The 12,020-nt window shown below is 60.4% G+C and overlaps 1 protein-coding gene across 2 annotated transcripts in view; it reads right to left on the bottom strand.

Moving 5' to 3' along the window:
- The window catches only part of COL20A1 (collagen type XX alpha 1 chain), a 31,045-nt gene that overhangs the window by 13,605 nt on the left and 5,420 nt on the right, over positions 1-12,020 (bottom strand). The window contains exons 4-21 of one of the 2 annotated variants that reach the window (XR_014021437.1): positions 10,121-10,264; positions 9,695-9,850; positions 9,309-9,446; positions 8,311-8,469; positions 7,843-7,962; positions 7,252-7,446; positions 6,456-6,620; positions 6,064-6,230; positions 5,521-5,650; positions 4,581-4,726; positions 4,373-4,496; positions 4,103-4,242; positions 3,520-3,649; positions 3,133-3,275; positions 2,802-2,934; positions 2,000-2,148; positions 1,701-1,830; positions 694-732 (exon numbers count right to left, since the gene is read on the bottom strand). Coding sequence is in view for 1 of the 2 variants with exons in the window: in XM_081289827.1 (XP_081145953.1) it covers positions 694-732; positions 1,701-1,830; positions 2,000-2,148; positions 2,802-2,934; positions 3,133-3,275; positions 3,520-3,649; positions 4,103-4,242; positions 4,373-4,496; positions 4,581-4,726; positions 5,521-5,650; positions 6,064-6,230; positions 6,456-6,620; positions 7,252-7,416; positions 7,843-7,962; positions 8,311-8,469; positions 9,309-9,446; positions 9,695-9,850; positions 10,121-10,264 (2,478 nt within the window). In the remaining variant the exon portion in view is untranslated. The remainder of the gene's footprint in view (positions 1-693; positions 733-1,700; positions 1,831-1,999; positions 2,149-2,801; positions 2,935-3,132; positions 3,276-3,519; positions 3,650-4,102; positions 4,243-4,372; positions 4,497-4,580; positions 4,727-5,520; positions 5,651-6,063; positions 6,231-6,455; positions 6,621-7,251; positions 7,447-7,842; positions 7,963-8,310; positions 8,470-9,308; positions 9,447-9,694; positions 9,851-10,120; positions 10,265-12,020) is intronic. The other variant, XM_081289827.1, reaches the window with a different exon arrangement.

Consider the following 12,020-nt stretch of genomic DNA (forward strand, 5'->3'; position numbering starts at 1 on the left):
CCCTCCAGGCCCCTGATCCCTGAGTCAGCAGAGTCATGGGAACCTGGGCAGGTCCTCAATGCAGCTGGTCCTTCTTGGGCACGAAGTATGGGGTGAATCTCACCTATGCTGGGCGCTGATCAGTGCCTGGCTGACTAGCAGCCCCAAGCAGGAGGCCAGCAGAGGCTCCAGCCCTTTCCAGGTTGCAGTCTCTCCTGCCTGTCATCCACTGGCCCTGCAGGCCCAACAGTAGGCCCAGGGCAGCCACAGCCTGCCCCCCAGGTGGACGCACAGCCTTCACATGGCTTAGCACATCTGCCTGCCACCGTCTCCCTGCTGGCCACGTTCCTGAAGCCAAGCATCTACTCTCTGAGGAGGACCTCAGCCCTCGTGAAACATGAATGAGGACCTCTCAGGCTTGGCACCTGGAAACCCAGCTTCCATGCAGCATCAAGCTCCACAGAGGCCAGAAAAGCCTAGACTCAGCTTTGCTTCTGCCCTGCACAAGCTGACACTGACCTGGGCCAGCCTCTGCTCCCTTGTGAAGCAGGAATGGAACTGCCTTGCCAACCTCAGGGGGCCATCCGAGAAGGTGCAGTCTGCACTCGAAATCCTATGGTGGGTCTCCAGTGGGTCTCCCTCAATCCCCACTCCTCAGGAAGAGCCTGAGAGAAGCAGGGTAGAGTGCACTGGCCACAGGTGTGCAGGACCTACCTGGGAGGGAGCTGTCCGGGTGGAGGGTGGGGCAGGCTGCTGCAAGGAGACAGAGGGTCATGAGCCACTTCAGCCTGACCAAGTCACCAGGGAGCAGCTGCTGCATGGTGACACCCTGATCTCTCTTGTGGACACAGGTGGTCTGTGCTGTATCTCCACCTGCCTGTCCCCTTACTGCACTGAAGGCCTGTGGTACCCGTCCCTCTAGGAAAGGGACAGGGTAGTCCTGCCACCTCTGGATCTCACTGAGCAAGCAAGCGCTCCACTCTCCCTGCAGGGCCCAGGGCCAAAGCTAAGGGCTTCTGTGGGTGCAGCACCCTGAGAGGGTGCTGGCTCTAGCTGCAGGCCCAGGAGATGTTGGGTGTGAGGCAATCAGACTCAGGAACACAGGTCACTCTGTGGCTAGTTCCAGGGCAGGTGTGGGTGAAGGAAGCATGTCCACTAAGTAATGAGGATTCTGCCCCTTGGGCATTCAAGCCACAACTAGATGACCCTGCAGGGATGCCAGGGGGGATTTGAGGTGAGGGACTGCATGGCCATTGAGGGCCATCTGCTCCAAGCAGCTGTAGCTGACCAAGAAAACCAGTGTAAAATAACAGCAAGAAAGGACTCTTCTTGGCTAGGTCCTGGCCATGCTGGTGGGGGGTTCCAGGCCTGGTGGAGACATGTCCATGTCCTAAATGCTTCAAGGCAAGGTCAGCCCTGACTCCTGGGCTGCTCCTTCATGTAACTGGCCTCCTTCATGTTTGTGCTCAGCATCCCGCTCACTCTGCCCCTTCACATCCCAGACACCCCAGAACCAGCCAGTCCTGGCGGCACAAGCAGGTGAGGCCAGAGTGGGAGCACTGACTGCAAGACCTGCAGAGTTCTGTTCTGATTGTTGTGCTCTAACCTGAATTAGGTCATCACTTTAGAATGAGATGGCTTCTCAAGGTCACCTCCATCTCCCTTCTGGGGTCTGGCTAGATCTGGGTCTGTCTGGGTCTGGGGTCTTGGTGCCCACTTACCTGTCCAGCCCATGGCAGACACTGCCACACTCTCCCCTGCTCTGTAGACAGCTGAGACCAGGACCTTGTACTTGGTGGCAGCTAGCAAGTCAGAGAGCACCGTGTGGCTCCTGGACCCTGGCACAGAGATCTGAGGGGCAGGAGTCACCTAAGTGGGCTCCTCCTGGAGGAGCTCACTATGAGGCTTTTTTTCTGTCTGAGGCCACCCTCAGCACACAGGGTGGGCCACATTTCACCCTCTGACCTCCCCCACCCTAGAAGGTCCCTCATTGGGTGGCTGCTGCTCTCTGCAGACTTACTGATTGCTCAGGTCCGGAGCCTGTGGCAGGCGTGTAGGTGAGCCGGTAATGGAGAACATGGCCACTTGGGGGTGTCCAGCTGACCTGAAGGCTGTTGGGAGTCTCCGAGGACAGAGCCAGGCTGGAGGGGGGACTTCTGCTTGCTGCAGCTAGCAACAGCAGAGGCAGTGTGGGGCTCAGGGCCCTCCACAAGGGGTCACTCTGCAGGCAGGGGACCTAACCTGCGCTGAACTGGGCACTCTGCTTCCCAACCTGCACCACGCCCCCATCGTCCCCATCGCTGCACCATGTCCCCAGTGCCGCACCACGCCCCCAGTGCCGCACCACGCCCCCAGTGCCGCACCACGCCCCCAGTGCCGCACCACGCCCCCAGTGCCGCACCACGCCCCCAGTGCCGCACCACGCCCCCAGTGCCGCACCACGCCCCCAGTGCCGCACCACGCCCCCAGTGCCGCACCACGCCCCCAGTGCCGCACCACGCCCCCAGTGCCGCACCACGCCCCCAGTGCCGCCCTAGGCTTCCCAGTGCAGCACTCAGACATCAGCCCCCACAGCAGGTCCTGCTGTCCCAGCACAGAGCTATCACCCATGCCTGGTGATTTGGACCCTGGGTCAACTCTGGAAAACCTGTCCTCCACAGGAGCTCACTGAAGCCCCACAACTGCCAGCAGTCAGGCCCAGGGGTCAGGGACTTGTGGACTCTGCCTGCCCGTGGTTTGGGGTCTGAAGTCTCAGGGGAGTCTGGGTTCTCCTTTGGGTTGGTCCTGCCCCAATCTAGAAAAATGGAGAGAGGACTACGTACAGGGGGAGTAGCGGAGGGACACAGGGTCACTGCGGGCCCCGTCCCGGTAGTAGGCCAGGATGGTGATCTCGTACTCTGTGTGCTTCCCCAGGTCAGGCAGGACAGCTGTGCTCAGGGTTCCTGGGACAGAGACCTGGAGAGATGAGAGTCTAGGTGTTCACCGGCTCATGGGGAACCTCACCCTGGGGGCCTGGATCCCAGGCCCCGGGCAGAGAGGTGTCCCCAGGATGCAGAACTCAGGTGGGCACACGGGGCCCAAGACCCGGCTGGGCCTCAGCACCTGGGGTGGGAGGGTCTCCTCTGAACAGCCAGCCTGCCCTCCCTACCGCACCTCATGGGCCTGCCCCTCTCCCAGGGGTGTCCACTTGATCTGGTAGACCAGTACGCCCGATGAGGCTGCCGCGGCCCACACCAGCCTGACTGCATCCCCTGGCAGCTCTGTCACCGACAGCTGGCTTGGGCTGGGGGCTTTCCCTGGAAGGTGAGGCAGCAGCTGGGCTTAGCGTGCTGGCCAGGAGCCAAGAGGGACACACAGAGGGGTATCCCTGAGTCCCAGGCCACTGTACCCTCCCCTCACACCTCTCCAGCCACTTGCCCCACCTGGCTCAGCTCTGGCCCAGAAGAGATGCTCAGTGGACGTGTGTTGATTTAAACGGTCCAGTAGAGCAGGATCAGCCCATCCATCTCTCGGCCCCAGACCTGACCTCCTGATACTCACTTGTGGTCACACGGCCAGTCAGCGTGGAGGAGCCTCCCCCAAGGTAGAGGCAGGTGATACGAACAGTGTAGGTGGTGGAGGAGAAGAGGGGTCCCAGAGCAGCCCATGTAGCATTCCCAGGAGCCTCTGTCTGTAGGGGGCATGGGCAGACCCAGTGGGCACCCAGAGCCCCTCTCAGGGCAGAGATCCAGGCCTGGGACCTGCAGCCACCACTACTCTGTGGCCCCAAAAATGCAGAAAATGGGGTGTACCAGAGACCCAGGAAGCCCCCCATAGACCCTGAAGTGGGGGCACCTACAGCTGCTCCATGGTGTCACTGCATGTACCTGTATTGATTCTCTACCTTATATCCCTCCAGATCCCACTGGAGTCCCTCAGTGGCCAAGGTGGGGCTAAAGACATGAGCCCCCAGGTCAGGTGTGGGGGACTGGGCAGTCGTGGGTGCGACACGCCAAGCAGGGAGAGGCCTGGGAGACTACATGGTGGGGCTGAGGGTTCTGGGCCCCCCCCCCCACGGTCTGCATGTGCACCCTGGTCCCTCAGCAGCTCTCACCACACTTGAGCCCCAGGCAGGTCCTCTCACCTGCCCTGAGTGACCACCATCACTGGAGACGTAGCTGACCCTGACCAGGCGCATGGGCCTCTGGGTGCCCTCCCAGGACACACGGGCTGAGTCGTGGCTCACGTCTGAGAAGCCCAGGTGCCTTGGTGGGGCCAGAGCAGCTGCAGAGCACAGCCAGGTTTCAGGGGATGGCATGCCACCCTTGCCCCGTGCCTGAGGTGAGGATGGGAGGGGACAGAGAGGTCTGGGGCTCCTATCATGGAAGCCTCTGGAACCAGAGGGGACACTCACGGGTCCTGATGTGGATGCTCCGGGCCTCACTGGCCTCTGGCCCTCGCAGGCTCTGCACCAAGATCTGGTAGTTCCTGCCTGGTTCCAGGCCGTCCAACAGCACCTCAGGCCGCCCTACCTGCACCTGGGGAAGGGAACATGCTGTCCCTGTGCCCAGCCCCGCCCCCGATGCCCCCCCACCTCTCTCCTCCCCTGCCCCCAGGCGCACCTCCTTCTCTTCCTCCTTGCCCCCTGGGGAGGCTGATAAGCATCGAACCAGGTACTGGGTGGCCCCGGCAGAGGACTGCCAGGCCAGGCGGAGCGTCCTGGGTGTTGCTGTCACCAGGGTCAGTGCCCGCGGTGGAGGCAAGGGTGCTGGGGAAAGGCGACTGTCAGGGGCACTTTGGGAACATGGCATGTGCATAAATCATGCCCACTGTCAAGGGGGCCCTCCTCTAACCACAAAATGACTTCTCTAAGTCCAATTTTAGGTGTTCCTCGTAGGCAACATCGTGGGGCCCAGGAGTCTAAGCACTTTTCCAAACTTCACTGAGGCCAAGTTTGGGGGCTCGTGGCTGTTGGGGAGCTGGACCTCCCCGAAGGTCTAAGGCCATCTGCCCCAAGGTGGGGGGGGTGCAGCCTCCAGAGTGCTTCAGGGGCCTCCCAAAGGCCACGGGGTATGTAGTGTGGTGCTGTTTCTCTGAATGACAGGACACAGAGCAGAGAGAGGGTGCAGGGCTGGGCAAGGGGCTGAGCAGGTGGAGAGGGAAGCTGTGGTGACAGCTGCCCATCTCTGGATCACTGACAGCCCCTGCACCATCCGCTTTAACTGGGTACGTTGGTGGCATGTGGCTCCTCTGTCAGTAGAACTGTTAAAGGGGCACTCCTGGCAATCCTTTGGAGGGGGCTGGAGCTGCTAATTAGTGACCTTAGCCATGTGCTGTGGCCAGGCAGGGTGGGGGCTCTGAGGACAATGTGAGCAGGGTAGCAATGGCTGAGGTGTGGCAACAGAATGAATGACTCTCCTGGTGTTCAGAAGAGGACACCAGGGTAGAGGGGCCCAGGGACTGAGACTTGTAGGGATGGTTCTGACCCAGGTTTGCCGACCGCACCTCCCTGCTGGTGCCAAGCCCCAAAGGGAGAGAAGGGGCCACATGCACCCCACCTACCTGTAGTCACCAGACCCTGCAGGCCCTTGCCAACCCTGTCCTTGTAGACAGGGAGCACAGAGACCAGGTACTCGGAGCTGGAGGTCAGGTTGCAAAGCTGCACAGATGAGGCAGGCCCTCCAATCACCAGCTGAAATAGTACAGAACTGGGTGGCATGGAGCACAGAGGGACAGGGCACAGGGCAGGAAAACTGCTGGCAGGGGTGTGGATGTCTGCCTTCCTGCAAATCAGGGTTCCCAGCCTGGACCAGAGCAGCAGCTTCTCTGAGGGAGCATGGGCAGAAGACAATCACTTAACCCATCCCCTGCCAATCAAAGCCACACCCCTGGGTCCTCAGCCACCCCCGATGGCCCTGCTCGCAGCTTCCGCTGTGGTGCACATGAGCAGGGCCAGCCTGTCTCAGCTCCCAAGCCCAGGGAGGCCATGGCCGCTCCTGCCTTGACTCCAGCTCAGCCTTATCAGATTCCTGCCTGAGCCGAGGCTCGTGAACCCCGTCAGCTGCCCTGCTCTGTGTGGCTGGGGGAGGCCAGGATCCCTCTCACCTCTTGGGGGGTGCCACCCCTGGACGACTGCCACACGATCAGATACTCAAGGGGCAGCTGGGGGGCTGGAGTCCAGGACACGTGGACGCTGGAGGAGGTGATCTGGGTCAGGACCAGGCTGCTGGGCCCCGGGAGGGGTTCCAGGGCCGGAGCATCTTCTGGAGTGACTGTGGATGGGCAGGGTGGTGGTCAGGGCCCAAGTGGCCAGCTCTGTCTGCTTCCCTGGTGGCTACTGAAGAGACAGGAGGATCACTCCCCCAGGCCCTCCACAACAGATGCCCCAAGTGGGGGCTCAGGCCCCTCAAGGCTGTGGTGCACCACGTGGGAGCCATGGCCCCCTGGCCCTCTGCCCATAGCAGCTGGCAGGGCCTGCAAGGGCCCCACCCCCTCACCTGGGGCCCTGCTCAGGCTCCTGCCTTGCACCTTCTGGCAAATGAGGCGGCTGAGCAGGCCAGCTAGGGTGGCCAGCTGGGGGAAGTCCAGCACATTGTGCACAGTGATGTCTAGGGGCTGGGATGCCAGGACCTTCAGTTCTGCCTCATCAGCATTCTTCACACCTGCTCGGGGGCAAAGGAAGCAGGTTGCCACCTGGCTGGCTCCTCGTCCAGCTTGATGGAACTACAGAGGGGCCACATGCCTAGGACCCCATGGGGCCCAGTGAGAGACAGGACCAAGGCCAGGCTAAACCTCACCCTGAGCCCATGACAGGTGGGCCCTGGAGCTGGGCAGAGGGTCAGACCATATAGGTGCTGGGTGGAGTGCATATGAGTGAGAGACTAGGGGTTCCCAGGAGGACCCCCAAGTCTACAGTTTCTTCCCCATAGGACAGGGTTGAGTATCAGGGAGTGCAGAGGCATGACCCTCCTGGTGGCAGCCAGGTCAGGAGGTGTGTGGGTCGCCAGGCACAGAGGTGCTGGCCAGGTGAAGGATGGGCTTGCAGGCTGCTCAGTGAACACGGCACAAAACCTAGTAGGATGCTGGCAGTGCCCAAGTGTGCAGGTGCTGGCTCCAGTGCACACCCCAGAGCAGGGATTTACTGCCTGGGCACCACAGCAGTGGAAGCTGAGGCCCCGAGGCCAGGCCCACCCGGTTCCACAGCCACGAGGGTGAAGCCAGGGTGCAGACTCATCTGCTCTCCAGAGCCTTCTAGCTACGAGAGAACTCTAGCCCAGGCTGCACAGGGCTCACCCACAGCGAAGACGTCAACGTCCAGGTCCTTGAGGACGCGGGCAGCGGTGTGCACATCATCCTGGGACTTGCCATCCGTCACGAGAATCACCACTTTGGCTGCCTCTGGACGGAGACCAGCTGAAGGTTTCAGGTTCTGCCCCAGCACATGGGTCAGGGCAAGGCCTTGGGAGCAGTAGGAATAAACGGCAGGTGCTGCCGGCTGTCAGTGGCTCTCGGGTGCCTCTTGGCCTTGGCTGTTCCTAGGCTCTCAGTTCATGCCCCGCCCCAGCAGTCTAACCCCACCAGGCTGAGGCACCCAGGAGCAGGAGGCTCCTCTTCTTCAGGAGGGCATTCACGGTCAGCACGGCAGCGCCCAAGTCCAGCTAGACACATGCAGGGGTGCCGCAGTGACTGTGAGGTCAGAGGGGCCACTCACTCTCAGCAAGATGTGGGAGAGAGGCCCACGTTTTTGCCAAAGACAAACAAGAGTGCTTCTGCCCTTCATGAAGGTGTTTCCCCAGCTTCTCACAAGTTTTCAGGGTGTGAGGTGGACCAACAGGGCAAGCAAGGGTTCAGGGTCCACCCAGCAGACGTGGGGCCAGGTGGTACCTGTGAACGTGTTCCCTCCCTTGTAGCGGAGGCCATGCACGGCTGCCAGCACCTCCCCACTGCTGCGGAAGGAGTTCAGGTCCCACTCGGTCTGGGGGTCTCCACTGTATTGAGTCAGGCCTGCAGGGAGGGGACTGTTGGGCTGTTTGGGGTCAGACCATGCAGGCCAGGACCCATCCTGAGGTTGCCGGCTCTGCACACAGCCTCCTGGGGTCCCCCGGGGATACAGTTTTGCAGGGCCCAGATTGGCCTGCTGGGGGCAGCCTATCCCGCAGACGAGGTTAGCAGCCCCAGTTGGAGCAGGGGGCTTGGCACAGGGAGTGGGCGGCGTGACCCGCACAGACCTCGGACTTCAGCCAGCAGGGAGCCTCTGCCTGGCTGTGGGCAAACCTGGAAGGCTAGGGCTTCCCTCAACTGGAAAGGCCTTGTGAGGGCTGACCCCGGGGCAGGCTGAAGGCTAGTACCCACCTACTTGGACTTTATCGGGCCCAATCTCAAAGGGTGAGATGACACTGGCCAGGAAGTTCTTGACGTGCTGGAAGTGGCCACGGCCAATACTCCAGGACCCGTCCACCAGGAAGACCATGTCAGTGGGTGTGGGGGGAGTGCAGCGGAACTCAGGGCCAGCTGGGGCAGGAGGGGGTGAGATGCTGGGTGAGGGCCCTGAGCTGCTCTTGGTCTGGCTGCAGACCCCAGAACCACCTTCCCTGAGGTTGGCTGGGTCTTGAGGGGACAAGGGCTTGGAGGACTGCTGAACAGAAAATCCCATGGACACGCTGGTCAGTGCTCTCAGCCCCTCTGAACCCTCCAGAAGGAGAGCTGACTGTCGCCTTAGCTCTGGGGGCTGCGTCTGCCCTCCACTAGTGTCCACGCAGCCTCCTCCCTGCAGCCGAGATGTCTGCATCTGCCCAGGCCCAGATGCCCATGGGTTGCTGAGGGGTGAGGGGGTCAGTCCACAGTCAGCTCAGGCACAGCCACCTGAGAATGAGGCAGTGCTGCTGCTGCCCAGAGGAGGCCAGCTGGGGCTTGTCCGGAGGCCCCACAGCTCCATGGAGACAAGGAACCCCTGTGTGGTTTCCCTGACAGTTGTGCAGGGACCATGCCAGGCAGGCTGGGCCCCCGAGTCAGGCAGACTCCAGGGACGAGGCCCCCAGCGTAGTTGATGTGCTCCACCCCTGGGGATCAGACCTCAGTCTGAAGCGGGAGGCCCAACCCCGCCCTTAGGGCCCTGGTGGGTGGGGTGTAGTCCGACAGGCCCCAAGTCACTGGAACACACAGTGGAGGCACAGGGCCCTGGACACAAGAACTCCCTTGAGAGGGGTGGTGCCAAGGGTGACAGAGCCCTTCCCTCAGCTCCAAGCCCAGGGGCAGGGGCAGCCCCTCCCTCTGAGGAACCCATCCACAGGTCAAGCCTGGAGGCAACCCTACCATCCGGCCCTGCACCATGCCACAGAGCACCCACTTACCTAGCTTCTCTCTCCTTCTGGCCGGGGCCACAGAGAGGCTCTGCCTCTCCAGGTCTGGGGGCTGTTGAGCAGGATCCTGCGCCATAGGGCCCCAGGACCAGTGTTGCTCAAGCTGCTGCTGACCTACACTGGGTCTTCCTGGGGGTGGAGAGTCAGCTGCCACCTTCACCTCCCAGACCAGGGGGCTCCCAAGGGATCCGCTACCTCTGCCCCCAGTGCCTGGGTTTGAGAGAAGCTAGGAGCACGACAGACAAGCTAAAGTTAAAGCTGGAGAGTGCTCTGTCAGACATAGGGAAGAACTTCCTGGCTACATGGTGAGAAACAGGAGATGCCCCAGGTTGCTCCCTTCCTCTCCAGCAGCTCACTCTCACTCCACTTTGACACACCGAGAATGGGAGGGTCTTGGCTTGGGGTGAAGGTGACTCTGGAGTCAGAGGCCTGCTCAGGATCTGGGGCTCCCCTGTGGGAAGGGGTGGGCTCCAGAGCTGCCCCTGGTGGCCTCTGGCTGCTCTTGCCCAGGGAGTTACTCTTCAGGTCTTCAACTGCAGAGAGATGAGGGGCTGTCAGGACACCACCCTTGAGGCTGAGAGCTGAGGGCCTGCACACACACTCTTCCCAGGAGAGCACACTGTGGGCTCCACAAACCACCCTCTGACCCCGGGGCTGGGCAGAGACATCAGGAGCAGGAATCAAGACCCAGAGGCACCTCATGGAGTGAGCCAGGGTACCAACCCAGGTCTCACCTCTCAGCCCAGAACCCTGGCATCCATGTCCACCCCAGACTGGGATCCAGGGCAGGACAGTGGACTTACTCACAAACTCCCTCCGTACCAGCAGGACAGGCCCAGAGCCAGTGAGCTTGAAGATCTGCAAGGTGTAGCCCTTGGAGGGGCTCAGGCCCCCCACAGTGGCCTTGGGGATCCTGGTAGTCAACATCACTTCCTGCTCTGAGTCCCCTGCAGTGGGAGTAGGAGAGCCGTTGAGACCACCAAGGTGGGTGTGCATGTGTGTGCTTATATGCATGTGCAAATGCACACCTGTGTGCACGTGGGACAAGAAGCCTCGAGGCCGCCCCCCAGTTCCTCCCTGGAGGCCAGGGGAGAGAGGAAGGTGTGGGTGTGACAGGAGGGACTTCCTCTGGTGTGAAGCCCTCTGTGGCAGTGGAGAGAACCTGAGGAAGCCGTCCTGGGACGAATGTCATATGCCCTGCTCTGAGGCCCCTCTTCTGAGGACAGCTGCAATCAAACATGGAAAACAAAGGCGGGACCCAAGAGGACCCTGTCCCCCCTCAGAGGGCAGAGCCAGAACTCATGGCCAGGGCAGGCTGGGAGATGGCATCCAGCCTGCAGAAGCGCACAGAGCCTCTGGCCCCAGTGCCAGGACGGGAGGAGGAGAAGGGGGCCACACACACCTGGGGAGGGACGCAGTGAGGACATGAGGACACCAGGCTCACTCTTGGCTGAGTGTCACGGTGGCATGAGGTGTGGGGGTATGCAGAAACAAAGGGGGCAGGTTCCCGCTGTCAGCCACTAGCCTTTATTGAGCACTTGCTGTGTTCCTGGCCCCAGCCCAAGCACTTCAGGGGGATCAAATCGTGGGGGCCTCACAACCTCACCACGCCCATCTTGCAGAGGGGGATCTAAGGCAACAGGGACTGCCACAGTTACTCAGTGCAGAAAATGACTTAAACCCAGGAATGCACACCCTTGACCTGTGATGGTCCAGTGTCCTTAACCTCATGTGACATTTGATTGCCATGGTAAGTGTCACAGGGCACTGCCTATTTTGTGGAAGTGGTTTCCTGATAAGTGGGAAGATTTAACCAGTAATGTTTCCTTTCATTCTTGTCCCCTCCACCATGTCATGGTAGCGCCAGGCCCTCCAGATGACCACACCATGTTCTTGGGCTCCCAACCTCCAGGGCCATGAGCCACATAAGCTCCCATTGCCTACATAGGCTGTCACAGCAGAAAGGGACTGGACACAAGCCCACCAGCAGCAGTGTGCAACAGCCTACAACTGGGATGCCTGAGATTTGACATAGGTACAGAGCTACGGGGTGTGGAGGGTGCATGGGAGTGCTGCTCTGAGCCTCTCACACCCCTGGAGAAAGGCCACAGCTGCAGTGGACATAATGGCTGGGGTTTCCCAGGTGGCCACCAGCAGGGTAAATTAACAGGTGACTTCTAGGCTGAGGGGACACCTGTCCACGTCCCACCCCTATTGACTAATCTTAACTTCACACACACACAGTCAGCAGCCATTGTTGGTGGCCCAGCACTACCGCCAAAGACTCTTGTCAGCAAATGTTCTCAGACTGTAATCTAGGGACCAACTTCCAGGCCACAGGAGACAGCATCACAGGGACGCCTCTGCAGAACAAGAACCCCGCATCTTGTTTCTTCTACAAATAAGTGTCAAGGAAAGAGCAAGAGGTGAACTGTGCAGATGAGAAGTTACTTGAGATGTAGGAGCCCAACAAGATGTGTGGATTCTTAGGGGTCCCAATTTAGACAAGTCAACTGTAAAGGTTAGAAAATTTAAACAAACTAAATGTTTAACAGTTCTGAAGCAGTAATACAGTGGGGTCATTTGAAGGGCAGTGGGCTGTTTTCAAGCCTGTTCTTTTACAGGACATACTGAAATTTTGAGAGACAAAATTACATGACATCTAGGATTTACTTTAAGATACCAGTGTATGGAGGGAGTTGA

Source organism: Spermophilus citellus (assembly GCF_964194105.1).
Source record: "Spermophilus citellus genome assembly, chromosome: 4".
Classification (NCBI taxonomy): Eukaryota; Metazoa; Chordata; class Mammalia; order Rodentia; family Sciuridae; genus Spermophilus; species Spermophilus citellus.